Source organism: Nycticebus coucang, chromosome 20 (genome assembly GCF_027406575.1).
Source record: "Nycticebus coucang isolate mNycCou1 chromosome 20, mNycCou1.pri, whole genome shotgun sequence".
In the NCBI taxonomy this organism is placed as follows: domain Eukaryota; kingdom Metazoa; phylum Chordata; class Mammalia; order Primates; family Lorisidae; genus Nycticebus; species Nycticebus coucang.
In genome coordinates this window covers 49,970,223-49,988,169 of record NC_069799.1, presented here as the reverse complement: position 1 = coordinate 49,988,169, position 17,947 = coordinate 49,970,223, and the positions used below count along the sequence as shown (strand labels likewise).

The 17,947-nt window shown below is 38.0% G+C and overlaps 1 protein-coding gene across 7 annotated transcripts in view; it reads right to left on the bottom strand.

Moving 5' to 3' along the window:
• The window catches only part of ARHGAP21 (Rho GTPase activating protein 21), a 157,400-nt gene that overhangs the window by 52,697 nt on the left and 86,756 nt on the right, over positions 1–17,947 (bottom strand). For 5 of the 7 annotated variants that reach the window (XM_053572465.1, XM_053572461.1, XM_053572460.1 and 2 more), the window contains exons 5-6: positions 5,675–5,767; positions 2,493–2,571 (exon numbers count right to left, since the gene is read on the bottom strand). In XM_053572465.1, coding sequence (XP_053428440.1) covers positions 2,493–2,571; positions 5,675–5,767 — 172 coding nt within the window. Of the gene's footprint in view, positions 1–1,077; positions 1,156–2,492; positions 2,572–5,674; positions 5,768–17,947 lie in introns of those variants that run through there. The other 2 variants (XM_053572467.1, XM_053572466.1) reach the window with 2 other exon arrangements.

Below are 17,947 nucleotides of genomic sequence, written 5' to 3'. Positions count from 1 at the left end.
ACAATTCAGTGTTTCATCCAAGCCACAAAACAAATTATAGATTTTTTTATCACATGTTTTGTTTACCAAGTTAAAAATTTATTAACTAAAAGAGTCAAAAACTCCTCAGATTTAACATACTAATGTTAAACATCCTAATTTTAACACTTTCCTGCTTAGCCTCAGAGGTAAAGGATATCAGTTCCCTATAACAACTATTGAAATGATTCATTTTTTTAAAACTATATAGCATCTCAACTATTTGCCTTTTTCTGTATGATTTAATTTTAGAGACTTTATAGCAGTGGTTCTCAACCTGTGGGTTGGGACCCCTTTGTAACAATGAAAATACATTGCGGCATTAGGAAGGTTGAGAACCACTGTTTTATGGGATAGCTCAAAATCTTATTCTATTTTGATACTGTAAACCTTCTGTTAAAAATGATAAAGAAGGCTTGGCACCCGTAGTTCAGTGGTTACGGCGCCAGCCACATACACCAAGGCAGGTGGGTTCAAACCCGGCCCAGGCCTGCTAAACAACAATGACAACTATAACAAAAAAATAGCTGCTTTGTGGAGGACACCTGTAGTCCCAGCTACTTGGGAGGCTGAGGCAAGAGAATCTCATAAGCCCAAGAGTTTGAGGTTGCTGTGAGCTGTGACGCCACAGCACTCTACCAAGGGTGACATAGTGAGACTCTGTCTAAAAAAAAAAAAAAAAAGAGAGAGAGAAATTTCTCCGGGTTTCAAAAATTTCAAAGGGGTAAATTAAACTGAATCCTGTGATCTGGAATTACATTTAGGTGTGGCAAAATAATGCTACTATCTCCACCAAGTGCTTTACTAGCTAACCTTATAACACCAGACAGATTTTCCTCCCAATAGAAGAGATTAAAAAACACTCAAACAACAATAAAAAAAAAATCACCCAAAATAATCAACTAGTGCCTCTTTTTAGTAGATTTTAACTATTATTTTTAGGTTCATATATGCTGTAAGAATGGAAAACCAGTAAGAACCACAGGTTCAAATCAATTTAACTAGTAAAATATGTAGGTACTTGTATTTCAATATTTAGAGTTGGTAGAAAATACATACTGATGTTTAGATAAATTCTTCTGCAAGGATACATTTTTACATTAATACACTGCAGAATCTCAATGGCTTTGTGCTGTATTATCCATTTGCTACCAACTGCAGACAAAAGGAACACAATTTTTTAAAAGAAAATAAGATTATGGAAAAAAAACAGTAATTCTCTAATTTTCAAATCGCTTTAATTGGTTGAAAAATTAAGACTGTCATTCCAAAGTGTTATTACTTTGAAAGTCGAACTGTACCTGTAATACAAGAATTAATGTGAACTTTGAAGAAAACAAAAATTAAGTTGTGGTTACTTGGCAAGATCACATTTTTAAAGAAGAAACATTAAGAAATACACTAAAAATCCTTAAATTATAGGATGACAAAACATATTGTTATATTTATGGTGATGCAAATTGTTTTGAGGAACAGAAAATTGAAAGCCTCCTGCTGCCCCTTGGAGGCTTTAAATTCACCATCCACAGTAGAGATGAGGCTTACGAGATTTTTTTCTCTAATAATCTCATTAAATATTAAAACATTAAAGCGACTACTCTGAGATCAATTAATCATGATCGTGTCATTTAATTGTAAAAAATGGCAATGTATTAGGGCATTAGCGTAAATAATTTAGCTGACTGCACGAACGGTTTTAGACATGGTTGGAGAAGAGCTTGATAAAGATCTTCAGAAAATAAAGAACTTCAGTTGAATTATAGACAGGTCAGTGTGGCTAAGAGACACAAGTGGATCTGAGAAGAACCTCTTACAATAAAATTATCTGGCTGTCAGACCCAGCTTGGCCTACTTTTGACAGAAAGTCAATAAGGTAAAATCTTTCGTTTTTGATTTATTTGTAATTTGGGGGAAAAAAAAATTCTAGATGTGTGCGTGAAAGAGAGTAAGACTAAATTATCTTGGAAGTGTCACAGTCACTCTACAGATATCTACCTTTAGAGCTCAAAATTCTATCATTCTGTAGAATGTGGGCAGACAAGTGGATTAAAACAGACTGTCTTGCTGTCTTGGTTAGAACAAATGAATGAATTTAGGCCAAGAAGATTATTCAATTAGATACTTAAAAGTAATGGAACTTAGTAAGAGGTTTTAAAATAAACTATGCGTGCATATATTTATTATAAAGGAATTATACACTTATTGTTTCAAATAAAAGGGGGAAACACACTAAATCTAAATGGTATGCTTCTCAGACACTAAAGGATTTTAATCACAAATCTGATAAATCTAAGCTAGTCTCAGGGAGTTGTTCCTAGCAACTCTCAAATGCATCATCCACTCTAAGAGAAAGTTCCATACCTCCACGTCACCCTAATTCCTTACAGGAATACGAGATTATATTAAATCTACTTGCTCTCTTGATTTATAAAACCCATCTTTAGCCAAAATAAATCATGTTCCAAGAATCTTACCTATTCTGAATTAAAGCGATTACTTGGGAGTAGGTCTTGCCAATCACACTTTCTCCGTTGACTTTTATAATTCGGTCACCTTCAAAGAGGAGCAAAACAACACATTAAGTTCTAAGGAATGACCCTTTTGGAAGTTTTCAAAATATTTTTTAAATAATATCCTTATTGCTAACATAGGCTATATCAAAATAATTATAATAAAAATATGTAATCATAATAAACTAATTAGTATTATAATTTATTGTGATTATAAAATAATATTAATATCCTCACTCATTTTTTAAAGTACCTTTTACAACAATGAATCTAAATTTTAATATATCTAGCTTGGTTTTTTTTGTTGTTGTTTGAGACAGACTCTCACCCTACTTATTGCCCAGGCTACAGTGTTGTGGCGTCAGTCTAGCTCACAGCAACCTCAAACTCCTGACTTCAGGTGATCCTCCTGCCTTAGCCTCCTGAGTAGCTGGGACTACCAGCACCTGCTACAATGCCCAGCTAATTTTTCTATTTTTATTAGACACGAGGTCTCACACTTGCTCAGGCTGGTCTCAAACTCCTAACCCCCAGGATCTTCCTGCCATAAGCTCCCAGACTCCTCGAGGATCTACCTGTCACACGCCTGGATTATAGGTGTGAGCCACCACGCCTCGCCTATATCCAGCTTCTTGTGAAATGTGAACATGCTCTGAACAAAAATCTCAATCAATGCCTCGGGCACCCGTAGCTCAATGAGAAGGGCACTGGCCATATACACTGAGGCTGGCAGGTTCGAGCCCAACCTGGGCCAGCTAAACAAAATGACAACTGCAACCAAAAAACAGCCAGGCATTGTGGCGGGATCCTGTAGTTCCAGCTACTTGGGAGGCTGAGATAAGAGAATCACTTAAGCCCAAGAGTTTGAGGTTGCTGTGAGCTGTGACAGGATGGCACTCTACCGAGGGCGACATAAAGAGACTCTGTCTCAAAAAAAAAAAAAAAAAGATTCTCAATCATTGATAAATTTAGAAATTTCAACCGGCATACTCAGCAGGTGACCACAGGTATACTACGTACCTCCCTATTAGTTGGTTCCTGAGTTAGAGAACTACAGTTATTCCTGCACATACCGGCCATTTCTGATAGAGACTTATTCAACAGGCTGAAAATAGGGATTGTTTTAATTTCCTCTGCCTTTATACCAGCTGGTTTTCTGGTAGTGTTCCCCTAATCCAATTGGTTTTCTGATTAGTCCGTACAATGGCACTTAAACGTGGTGCTTAAAAGCACGGGCTTTTGGCTTATACATGTAACAACTTGTTTTTCATTTTAATGAGGAAAAGGACATTGGATTACTCAGAAAAATTAAGAGGAGTAGAAAGGAAAAGAAAGACACGCAGGACAGAGGTAAAAGAGTAAAATAGGGGAAAATGGACTTTCTGTGTGCTTGTCACAGCATCTCCCTTCATCTTCCCAATCTTATGAGGCTTAGCATATGACACACTCTATATAAAGGAATCCCATAAACATACTAATACGTGTGTACATAATATACATATTAAGGATAATGAAATTAGGCTTTAAGTATGATGAAAAAGATAATTAAAGGAGGTAATACATTAAGAGTGCATCATAATGAGTCTTAGCTATGATACTTACTACTTATAACATACATAGTTGAAAATCACATTTTATTCAAATGGCAATAAAGTATAGTCTCCCCTGGTACAGTGCCATGGCGTCATCATAGCTCACAGCAACCTCAAACTCCCGGGCTCCAGTGATCCTCTTGCCTCAGCCTCCCCAATAGCTGGGACTACAGGAGCCCACCTAACGCCTGGCTAGTTTTTCTATTTTTAATAGAGATGGAGTCATGCTCTTGGTCAGGCTGGTCTCAAACTCCTAATCTCAAGCAATCTGCCTGTCTTGGGTTCCCGGACTGCTAGGATTACATGTGTGAGCCACCTCTCCTGGTCTGGTTTTTTGTTTTCCTTTTAAACCAATTTTTGATGGGCAAGGTGGCTCAGGCCTGTAATCCTAGCACTCTGGGAGGCTGAGGTGGGTGGATTGCTTGAGCTTAGGAATTCAAGACCACCCTGAGCAAGAGCGAGACCCTGTCTCTGAAAAACAAGCCAGGCGTTGTGGCAGGTGCCTGTAGTCTCGGCTACTCAGAAGGCTGAGGTGAGAGAATCATTTGAGCCCAAGAGTTGGAGGTTGCTGTGAGGTATGATGCCAGGGCACTCTACCCTGGGTGACAAAGTGAAACTCTCTGTCTCCAAAAAAAAAGGTAACATTTTCATTTGAAATTGCTTAACATTTAAAAACAAGAGAAAAAGAGTGACAATTTTAGAATTCACACTAATATAAAGGAAATCTCTATTTGTTTCTATTAAAATCATAAAATATTTTAGAGCAAACAGCTGCTAGGTCAGTCAATGAGAGCATGTCCACTGACAGCTTCAGATTCAAGACTCTATTGATGCTGCAAAATTAATTAACCCACCTCTGGCAGATCAGGCACTTCTAGAATGTGGAAGTCCAAGAAGATTATTTCAATATGCCACATAAATAGCTTCATCATTTTGCTGTTTGGTATTCTTAGTCAAAAATCAATGTATACAGAATGCTCTTTTAAAGAGCATCTAAGAGTCTGGTATGTGTGGTAACTAAAAATGCCCACAGTTTCTCTATTTATATTGTTATTTCTGTTCAAAACCATCCACATGGGTATCAAAAAACATATAACTAATTAGGTCTCAAAAATAGGAAAAACGGGCTGGGAGCAGTGGCTCATACCCGTAATCCCAGCACTTTGGGAGGGCAAGGAAGGAGGATTGCTTGAGGCCAGGAGTTTAAGACCATCCTGGGCAACATAGTGAGATAACATCACTATAAAAAAACCAGGAAAAAGAAATTAGCTGGATGTGTTGGTGGGCTACTGAGGAGGCTGAGACAAGAAGATGGCTTGAGCCAGGAGTTCAAGAATGCGATAGCTATGATTGTGCAACTGGGCACAGAGCAAGATTCTGTCTCAAAATAATAATAATAATAGTAATAAATAAAGGAATAAAAAATATGAAGAAACAGAAAGAAGCATGTAGAAGAATAGAAAAGGGAAAAAATGTGGAACATGAAATGTGGAAGAAGAAAGGAAGAAAGTGAAAAGGAAAGAAAAGGTATTGTCTAAAGAACATTCTCCGCACCTGTGCATAAGCCAGCTTCAAAAGCGGGTCCTCCTTCTTTAACTTGTTTAACAAATATAGTATCCATTGGCTCCAAGCGGCTTCTTGGTTTTCCTGTGATGGAGAAAAATCGCAAAGTACAATTTTACTTCCTAATTTTTTTTTTATTAAATCATAGCTGTGTGCATTAATGCAATCTACTTCCTAATATTTTATTAAAACTCCAAAGTATGAAATGGTATGTAATTCAGGCAATGAAGCAAAGATTTTTAATGAAGTATTAAATGTGTGTCTCTTATTTTTGAACACTAAGATCATAATGGAGGAGTTTCATTAATTCAAACATTTATTTTGCTTCTTCTATAATGTAATTACGACCACAACACTGTAACGGCTTCCATTTACTGGGTAAGTTCTGTATGCCACTTACTCCACTAAGCAACACACACCTCAAAGCTCGTTCTCATAGCGAACGTGACTACCACCATTCATAAAAGAGGAAACTGAGGCTCAGAGAGATTAAATAAGTTTTCCAAGGTCACACAGCTACCAAGTGCTGGAGCTGATTATACAAGCGTCTCATTCTACTGCTTTTCAATACTGCACCATGCTCAGCGTGAAGACAGAACAATAAGTAAGACACTGTCCTCTCCTCTCAGGGACTCTGGTAGGAGAAAGACACACAAACAAACGAAGGTAAATCACAAAAAACAAACATAAAATACAAACAAGACACAGACAGATATAAAATACAATTATGGTGCCGCGCCTGTGGCTCAGTGAGTAGGGCGCTGGCCCCATATGCCGAGGGTGGCCAGTTCAAACCCAGCCCTGGCCAAATTGCAACAACAAAAAAAAAAGACTAAAAATACAATTATGGCAACGAAGAGAGTCAACTCTGTAAGTCAGAAATTTCACAAGCTGTTGTCCACAGACCATCTGCATGAACGTCTAAGGTACTTGCTGAGAATGGATGTTTTGGACTCCGACCAGAAATCTGCTTTGTCACCAAGTTTCCCAGGTGGTCTTAATATACTTTAAAATTTCAGAACAACTGAAATTTCAGTAACGCAGAGTTTCAGTAACACAGAAAAGTCACAGACAGATTCACAGATGAAAGTGCATTTCAGCTAAGTGATAAGTACCATGGTAAGTACTGTACAAAAAGGCAGACAGTAGTAAGTTCTCAAAGTGTGGTCCCTGGACCCGCAGCGTCGGTATCACCTGGGCATGTGTGAAAAATGCAAATTTGTGGACCTCGCCCTAGATCTCCTGCATCAGAATCTCTGAGGTGACTGTGATGTATACTCAAGTTTGAGAACCACTGAAGTAGAACACACAGTCCTGACCTTTACCGAAGAATACAACCGAGAAAATAAGGCATATACGTGTGTGGAGTAATATATTATAACTGTTAAATAGTGGTACTGGGCAGAAAATGATTAAGTGTCAAATATAAAGAATTCATAATTAATTGCCTATATGCACTAGAGGTGATTCAAAAGATGTTCCTTAATAAACGAATACCTTATCAATAGCTCCCCTTACATACTCAGCTATTTCTTCTCAAAGAAGCAATGAATGGATAACTACTCAAAAAGAAATAAGGTATAGTGGAAATTGCTTTGTTTTAAAAGCCAATGGAGGCTTGGTGCCCCTAGCTCAGTGGTTAGGTTGCCGGCCACATGCACCAGGGCTGGTGGGTTCGAAGCTGGCCAGGGCCAGCTCAATAATGTCAACAACAATAACAAAAAAATAGCCAGACATTATGGCAGGCATCTGTAGTCCCAGCTACTTGGGAGGCTGAGGCAAAAGAATCACTTAAGCCCAAGAGTCTGAAGTTGCTATGAGCTATGACGCCATGGCACTCTACCAAGGACGACATAGTGAGACTCTGTCTCAAAAAAAAAAAAAAAAATAGAAGCCAATAGAGATGGGTTCAAATTCTTGCTTTGCCACTTGAAATTTTCTGCCAGGCTCTGTTTTTCTTCACAGAACTCACTACCTGAAATTACATTTTATTTGCTTAATTGTTCAGCGTATGCCTCTTCCACTAAGATGAAGAGCAGGAATTCTGACATGGTCACCGACATTCACAGCACCTAGGACCATGCTTAGCACAGAACAGGCATTTAATAATCATTTGATGAATTGATATATTTATTATTTAGTTTAATTTACACCAAGTCTTCAAGATGGGCATTGTGATCCTAATCTTGCCATCTGACTAGGAGGAAACTGAGACTAAGTAACTTGGAAAGAGGCCAAGTAGGGATCTGAACCCAGGTATGAAATCAAATGTGGCATTCCACCCTGCTTCAAAAATAATTGAAAATAATTCATTTCTCCTGTACTGACTACAAAAATAGTCCATTTACAATTATTATAATTTAATAAGGGGAAAAATACTTTCTTTTCAACTTAAGTTACTTAATTCCAATCAAGCTGGTGATCAAGTTACATCCCTCTGTGGCCATCCCCAAATTTACAACAGTTGGCATAAAAGGAAAACCATTTATTTTATTGGCTAGAGATTTGAGGGTTTAATAAGTTTGTTCGTTCCAAGTCATTACATTCAGGGAAAGATTTATATAATATAAGGGAAGAGACTTTTACTTATTAATGTCTTCTAGTCCACTGTGTCTCAAAGGTGATTATATATTTATATATAAGAATACCAAATATAAAATGACTATTAATGAATTCTACAAAATAATAAAAACTTGGTTGGGTAGCAATGTGGTGACTTCCAAAAATTCTGATAGAAAATTTCACTTACACAGAATAGAGGTGGTCCAAAATAATTTGGTGTTAAATAAAGAAAATACTAATTTTGCAATGACTGCCATTGCAAAGTCAGAGATATTTTACCATTGACAAATCTTTCAATATACTATGCCTGAAAACATACGAAGAGGGAATAGATTAAAATAGAGGCCAATCCTGTACAAGTACTATTGTATCTGCTGAGGATTATACTTATGATTCTTGCTCACTTTCCTTCCTGAACTTTCTCCAAAATTCTGACTTGCTACCAATATTATCCAAATCCTTCTAAATAACAGAAAAATTTCCCATAAGTACACCTTAAATATGAGGTTTCACTAAAAAATAAATATCTCAACTATCGGTTAAACACTTGGCTCATTAAATTTTTAAGAGTATCTTCTTCTTTAATATAGGTAGTCTGTAATTTTGCTAATTCTGGGAATCAAAAGTATCAATTTTAAAATAGGTGTCATTAATGGGGCAGCGCCTGTGGCTCAGTTAAGTAGGGCGCCAGCCCCTTCTACCAGAGGTGGTGGGTTCAAACACGGTGCTGGCCAAAAACTACAAAAAAAAAAAAAAAAAAAGGTGTCGTTTAATCTCGTGAGTCTTTAGTTTCTGTATGCAAAACTAAAGGCCTGATCCCGAATTGTGATGATTCACCAGAAAAAAATAACTCCATTCTTCCCTGTATGATTATTTAGCAGAGCCAGATGGCTTCCTTGGCAATCCTTAGGAAAAGCCCCTTTCAATTCCACGTCTGTATTTTAAATTTCCCAAGTTTTTGAGAACACACAGGGCATGTTGCAAAGAATTGTTAAATACATTATTCAAGTGTCGTTTCCTTGACCTTAACAAAAGAAAAAGAAAATGGGGCGGCGCCTGTGGCTCAAGGAGTAGGGCGCCAGTCCCATATGCCAGAGGTGGCGGGTTCAAACCTAACACTGGCCATAAACCAAAAAAAAAAAAAAAGGAAAGGAAAATGTATCTCTTTACCACATACATGTAACTAAATCTTTCTATATATGCAGAAAAGTAAAAAGACAGTGACCCTTACATGGATGAGAATGGCTCAAGTGACGAGCCGTTCAGACAAAGTCCCATTTTATGTTAGTATATAATTAGAACAGATTTCAACAAAAAGACATAAACAGCCTGTATAAATTTACTTGAAGTTAGAAATTGCACTTGAAATCAAAGAATGCACATGTGCTTACGTTATAGTAAATATCATCAGCTGGGGGAAAAATAACTTGAGCTTAAAAAAGTTAATTATAGTAGCTGCCATTCAAATACCAAATGTTCAGGTGGGTGAGATTTTTATTGCCTGTATATACGTGTAGTATAATTCAATTGTTAAGAGTTTGGGCCTTGCCGGGCACAGTGGCTCATCCCTGTCTCTAAAAATAGGAGTTGTGGTGGGTGTCTGTAGTGCCAGCTACTTGGGAGGCTGAAGCAAGAGGATCATTTGAGCTCAAGAGTTTGAGGTTGCTGTGAGCTATGATGCCATAGCACTCTATCAAGGATCACAAAGTGAGACTCTAAAACAAAGAGTTTGGGCCTTATAACCAGATTACACGCTTTAAAATCCCAGGCCTGGCTTGGCGCATAGAGTTCAGTGGTTAGAATGCAAGTCACATGCCCACATCTGGTGTGGCAGATGCCTGGCCCGGGCCTGCTAAAGGACAATGACAAAAAAAAAAAATGGAAAAAACAAAACAAAACAAAGCTAGACGTTGTGGTGGGCACCTGTAATCCCAGTTACTTGGGAGGCTGAGGCAAGAGAATTGCTTAAGCCCAAGAGTTTGAGGTTGCTGTGAGTTGTGATGCCACTGCACTCTACTGACGGTGACACAGTGAGACTCTGTCTCAAAAAAAAAAAAAAAAATCCCAGGCCTATGATTCATTTTCCAAGTGGGATCGTCAGACTTTGCAATATTTGTTATTTAAACTAAAAATTATTTGTTATCTATCTGAAAAAACAAATTTAATTGGGCAGGCCATATTTTATCTGGCAACCCCATCTCCAAGTGATTTTGACAAATTATTCATCTATGCCCTGTTTATTCATCTGAAAAATGAGGATGATGATAATTACTCCTACCTGGCAAGGCTGTTGTGAGGATTACAGGAGATAATCCATTAAAGCGCTTATATAATACCAAGCACAAGTAGGTATTTAGTGAATCTTACTTACTATTATCCTAGCCTGCTTATAAACTTTCAGAAGATTTACATACAGAGCAGGGATGACCCAGGGTACACAGAGCTTGTCAAACTGCAAGTGAGCAATGAATCCTGGTTGAAAGAATACCCGTAAAACTCAACTGTCACATTATGGGAAAGTCAAGAAATATAAGCCATAGAAAAAAACATGAAAGAAGAAAAGGTAGGAAGGTTAAGAAGGATGGTATTACAAAAACTTCCAGTAACTCGGACACAAGCCATACACCAGTCTTTAAAGAGCGTGTGTCTGAAACTGAAGTCCCACATCTTCGTGCCTATGGGCTGAGGCAGTCAAGAAAGATGATTTAAATCTTTAGTAACCTCCTTCTCTAGAGAATGCTAAAGCCAAAATCACCTGCAAGGCTTAAATTACTTGAAAATTTAAAATAATCACAGGCAAAAAGCAAACAGACTAAGTAAATAGATTACTTTTAAGAAGCAACGAACTTTGAACTTAGACCAATAAGAAAAGGACATGGTAAGGAAGATTCACAGAGAAATAGATTATTAGAGAGCAAGGAATTCTTTCATTCTGAGGACAAGAGAATTGTATTTCTTAACAGACAGAAAAAAATGTATATACTTTATACAAAGAAGAACCATCCCACATTTTAACCAGAAAGTAAAGCAATGGAAAACAGTGGCTATCACTTTTGTTTTGTTTCTTCTCACTAGGAATTCTCAAGCATGCTTTGAAAAATTTCTTTAATTGAACCAAATCTTCTCTGCTTTTATGGGTTATTCCTCCCACCCCCAAAATTATTCTTTTTCATTAATTGCTTTGTTTAAAAAAAAAAAAGAAATCTCTTTATCTTGACACAATGAAAGGCCAATGAAAGGCCAATGAATGACACTATCCTCCCATATGAAAATCAGGTAAGACTTGGGAGAAGTGTGCTCTTCACAAATGTGGGAAACCAAGGAGGTGGAATACGAAAACCCTAGGTATCAGTTACTTAAGGAAAGTCAATTAAATGGCTTGTAGAAATTAGTATCTGTTTTTCAGATCAAAAATCCTTGAAACCCCAATGTGCGCTGAAATATAGCATTTGAAAATTAAGTCTAATGAAAAAGGACATTTATCTCCCTTCGATAGAACTAAGATTGCCACAGAAAAAACGGAGCATGTAGACAAATTCACTAGGTGATGGTTAAGAATTGCAGATCCAGCAACACAAAAATCAAACCTAAGGAGTAACAGACATCAAATTAGACAGCAACTTAGGGTTACTACCTCTGGAGGAAGAAAATTGGAAAGAAGTGGTATAAAAGGGCCTTAGCTATATTTGCAAAGTCATTTATGTCTTAGAGAAAGAGAGATGTAAAGAGAAAAGTGGGTGGTCGGGGGACATGCTGAAATGTTAATAAGACAAAGATGAATGACAAGTTGGGCGGCGCCTATGGCTCAGTCGGTAAGGCGCCAGCCCCATATACCGAGGGTGGCGGGTTCAAACCCGGCCCCAGCTGAACTGCAAGCAAAAAATAGCCGGGCGTTGTGGCGGGCGCCTGTAGTCCCAGCTACTCGGGAGGCTGAGGCAAGAGAATCGCTTAAGCCCAGGAGTTGGAGGTTGCTGTGAGCTGTGTGATGCCACGGCACTCTACTGAGGGCCATAAAGTGAGACTCTGTCTCTAAAAAAAAAAAAAAAAAAAGATGAGTGACAAGTATTTGTAAGTTACATTTTTCCCCTGTTTTTGTTTTGACAAGGTATTTCCTAACTATTTACTTTTTTATTGTTGAAAACAGGCTTCTTCTAAAACAAACAAACAAACAAACTGTGGTGGGCGCCTGTAGTCCCAGCTACTCCGGAGGCTGAGGCAAGAGGATCACTTGAACCCAAGAGTTTGACGCTGCTGTGAGCTATGACAACATAGCACTCTAACCAAGGGCAACAAAGTGAGACTCTGCCTCTAAAATCTAAAATAAAATAAAATAAACAGGCTTCTAACTTTATTTGGGGGGATTTGGTTTAATGATTATATAAAATGATCTTAAAAGCCTAACAGAGACACACTGTCTAACATCAAAAATCCATATGTAACCTATGATGAACACATCCTATATGATAACTAAACGAAATCCAGTTTAAGAAGACTGGTATGGCGGGTTATTCATCCTTTTTTATTTTTTTCTGGTTAAAGGCAGAAGCCTAAATAAGGAAAAATCTGTCAATTTATTAAATCTAAGTGTTCCCAAATTTCCCACTCAAGATGCTCTCAGTTTGAGTGATAGCATTTCAAAATTATCTCTCTCAAATCTCCAATCTGCAGATCCAACAATTATTATGAGATGCCAACCCCAAATTCCAGTAATCTCTAGCTACCTTCGGTCTACCATCTGCCAGGTCTCAATCACATTACATCTGTCACAAGTAAAAACATGCTATCTGTCTACTCAACCTGATCTTTGAAGTAATAACAAATGAAACAGAACAAAATAAGAAGTCTATTAAAAAAGCAGACCATCTTCCAACTTAATCATGTTAATCTTTCTTTCAACCTGCACCCGTCTAATTTTTTTAACTTTTTATTGTGCTAAAATGTCTAACATTGGCGTGGCTGTGGAGAAAAGGGAACACTTCTACACTGGTGGGAATGCAAATTAATACATTCCTTTTGGAAAGACGTTTGGAGAACACTTAGAGATCTAAAAATAGACCTGCCATTCAATCCTATAATTCCTCTACTAGGTATATACCCAGAAGACCAAAAGTCACATTATAACAATGATATTTGTACCAGACGTTTATTACAGCCCAATTCATAAGTGCTAAGTCATGGAAAAAGCCCAAGTGCCCATCAGTCCACGAATGGATTAATAAATTGTGGTATATGGTACACCATGGAATATTATGCAGCCTTAAAGAAAAATGGAGACTTTACCTCTTTCACGTTTACATGGATGAAGCTGGAACATATTCTTCTTAGTAAAGTATCTCAAGAATGGAAGAAAAAGCATCCAATGTACTCAGCTATACTATGAAACTAATTTATGGCTTTCATATGAAAGCTATAACCCAATCTCAGCACAAGAATATGGGGAAGGGGGAGAGGTAGGGGAGGAGGATGGGTGGAGAGAGGGTGATTGGTGAGATTACACCTATGGTGCATCTTACAAGGGTACATGTGAAACTTACTAAATGTAGAATATAAATGTCTTAACACAATAACTAAGAAAATGCCAGGAAGGCTATGCTAACCAGTGTGATGAAAATATGTCAAATGGTCTATAAAATCAGTGTTTGGTGCCCTATGATCACATTAATGTACACAGCTATGATTTAATAAAAAAAATAAAAAAACAAATGTCCAACATATTCAAAAGCAAGGAAGACAATAGAATAAAGCCCTATGAATCCAGCCCAAAAAATTAAGAAAAATCTGTTAATCCTGTTTCATTGAAATCCACCCCACTTTCTTTCTGAAACATTTTAAAACACATCCCAGATACATCAACTCATCTGTCAATGCTTTAAATACTGAATACCTTACTAATAGATAAGAACTGTACACTATACTTTCTTCTTAAATGAAAGACAACAAAATCTTTCAACAGTTCTTCATAGTACATAGCATTCTGCATAACGTGAGTTTCTAATATAAGCTGAACACAAACTCCACCTTCTACTTTCATTTTCCTCAACAGCTGCTGATAAAAACCAAGGTGTCATGACAAAGAAATGATAGTCCCCAAAGCCATGGAGTTAATCTACAAAGGTTTCACACGTAAAAATCACAATAGGAGCCTAAATTAAGTTTGTGAACTAGTTACCCATTCCCAGGGCAACCGCTCTGCCTATGTTTTCAAATTCAGGGAGATCATATATGGAAAAGAACACGGGCCGCGTGAAGATCTCCAGCACGCAGAGCGGCACCTGACATAGACGGTGGATGTTCAGCAAATCTAAGCTGACTGGTTTAAATTAAGGCCCTGGAAAATGCTAGCAGTGAAACTTCCCAAAACAAATTCAGAGATTTGTTTTAGGCACAAAGCAATTTGTACCACAACCCATGGGGATTGCTTTCCTGTAATGGTGTAAGAAAAATGCGGCCTCTCAATAGCAGTGTAAGCACAGCACCACTAGGTGTCAGACGTGAATCAAAATGTTCTGGCAGTAGGGGTATTATTCACATAACAATTTTTTACCCAGCTCTTACAATGAGCCAGGCGCTGATTAGCGTCGCAGGAACACAGGAGTCCTGGGATTTGCCTTCTGGAGTATTTGAAGTTAGAGCAGCACCTTTTCCCTTCGCATTTCAGGATTCTCACAAACTACGAATCAGGTTTGGGGTCATAGCCCTGTTATTCTTGTTACGCTAGATTTTAATTTCTCTGCAAACCTGGAAGAACGTGTTACAGTGCTCTAACCACAAGCCACTCTCTTTTCATCTCTAAGACCTTCCATTCTAGTTGGCCCTTTCTATCCTTCAAGACTATCAGCCTCCCCCCAAAAATCATGTGCTTTCTTACCAAGATTGCCCACGGGTCAATGTTTCAATAAAATTCACTGGTAATGTCAACTACCTTTCACCTTTGACCTTTCAAAGCATTCCATTTGCCAATGTCTGACTATGGAGACTTCCAACACAAGCCTGCTCTGTTCTTGCTCTTGGCCTGCTAATACAGCTCAATAAAAGTACATGGTACCATTGATTTAGACCAGTTTCCAAGTTCAGCTAAGTTCTTAACACTGCTCAGACAAGTCTCTTGCTTATATTTGAATTCTTTTTCCTTCCCAGATGCTGTTTCAGGCTTCTACTAAAACTCTTAACTTGTTGTTCCATCCCATTTCCTAGAAGGAAAACCTCGTCTCCTACTTCGCTGTAACTCCCTTTTTGGGAGACAAGACTCTGACTCCGTTTCCCTGACTAGACTGCCGGGGCGTCATGATAGCTCACAGCAACCTCAAACTCCTGGGCTCAAGCGATCCTCCTGCCTCAGCCTCCCCAAGCCGGGACTACAGTCTCTTGCCACAACACCTGGCTATTTTTTCTTCTAAAAGAAAGAAAAAATTCTTCTCTCTTCCCTTGGAGAGAACAACAAAAGTTCTCTCCACCTTTCTGTGTAGCTACTGTCTTTACCCCTTCCTTTTCACAGTTCTTCCAAGTAAAGTCTTTGCTCCTTTATCTTCATTGACTTTAAATTCAGTTTCTCGGACATTAACAAATGTCCTATGGGTGCAAAATCACCGCCCCAGCCCTAACTGTTGAGGTCCCTACTCTAATGCAGTCTCACCGACACTAGCTTTTCTCAGCAGCGTCACCAATTTGCCATTTGTCAGGTTGGGTCTAACAGTATCTTTGTGGCCCCAATCCTGATAAATTCTGTGACAAATAACAAGCGTCCCACTTCCCCCTTGCAATTATTGCCTCTTCATTAGCAAACCACCACCTTGTTAGCCTCATATATTCCCACTATTTCAGATTTCCTTTCTGATTCTTCTTTCTCTAACTACCTCTTAGATTTTACCTTACCTGGATCCTATGTTTATCCTATAGGACCCAGGTAAGGTAATGTCTTCCTATTCTCTGTACGTGGTTTCATTTAGGCCTAAGACTTAATTACAACATATGCAATGATGACTTTAAATCCATTTTTAAAACCCCAACTCTCCCTATGAGCTCCAGACTCAAATTTTCATCTAGTTACCCAATAACATTCTACAGGCATCAAAAATAATGCAACTTATCCCAAATACAACTCATTTCCTGGAGGGGGGTGATGGGGCATGTTTCCCTTTTAGTATCCTTCAATCCTTCTGATAATGGAGCCAGAAAAGCTAAGCATACGCCTCTCCACACATTTAGCCACTGACATGCAACCCATCCAGGTCCTTTACTAAATCTGGGCAAATACAACTTCTAAATTAACTCTGAAATCTGTTCCAGAAGGCTGTTTTTCCTTCCTCCTGATCAAATCCTATTCATCTGTCAATAGTCCACCTGAGAGCCCTTCCCTGGCCGCTACATGATTCTTTGTGGGGTAATCCCACAACAACTGTCCCGCCTTTATTGTTGCACTTACATAACTATTTTACACTTTCATCTCCCACCAGACTAGGAGCTTCTTGAAGTCACAGCCCTGGTCCTATACATATAGATTAATTAAATGTACATAAGCCAGCATGCCAGGAACTATTCTGCAGTTTTGTTTTTCTCTCTTCTTTTTTTTTTTTACTAATGATAGACTCAGTTATGTCCTGTGTTTGAAGAAAACAGTAATAAACAAAACAATGTCTTTGCTCTACTTTCCAGCTGAGAGAGAAAAATGTTAAGCAAGAAATATGAGAAATGGTGATAAGTGGCTCTGGAGAACAGTCAGAGAGTGGGAAGGAAGGGGAGAGTGAGGGGTGGGGCTGTTTTTATGAAATGGTCAGGGAAGGCCTCTTAAAACAGGTGACATTTGAGAATCTATCTGAAGGCACTGAGGTGAGAGTCGCTTCCTTCCCTGGAATTAGTTTAGTGGCTGGCTCATGGCAGTGACTCAATAGATGTTTGTGAAGTGAATAAGTAAACAAGAAGGCTATTTCTCAACTTTCCATACTCAGCATTTATAAGCAAATATTTCTTCTGTGTTCATACCAAAGATGAGAAGTTATCTGTTAAATGTGAAAAGTAGGGGCTGCAACTATTACAATCAACTTTTTACCGAGAGGATTTATGAACTGCACACTTTCAGCGTAGACTGCACAGCAATCAGAAAGAAAATGGGACTCTCCAACTGGGTGGTGTTTGCAATGAAGATCTCAAGTTATGCAGCAGCTAAAAAGATGGCTCAACTTCTATGAAAGCAACTCTTTTAAGTTACTTTGACTTGATCTTACACAATGTAGACATGTATTAAAACATCAAAGTGTATTCTATAAATACACTTATATACAATTATTATAAATACACTTAAATACAATTATTATCTGTCAGTTATAAATTTTAAAAACTTTAAGAGAAAGACAGCTCAAAATCACGGCAGGGTTGCCTCTGGAGAGAATTACCTGCAGAGGCGAGATCAATGTGGTGGAAAACACCGATTCTCTACCATGTACTTTTGTCTTTTGTACTTTTACATTCATATCCTGTTCCAGCATTCCCAATTAGTTCTCTGAAATCCTGAACTTCATATTCCTCAATGGTTTTAGAACCCATAAAAGAGAAGTTCGTAAATTGCATTTATTTTCTTAACTGCCAAATTAACTTCATGCCATATGTCTTCTTAAGTCTTAAAATCGACTCCTAAAAATTAGCTTTCTGACAATGCCTACTTTAACCCAACTGCCACCCCCTTCATTTTAGATTACTATAAATCTG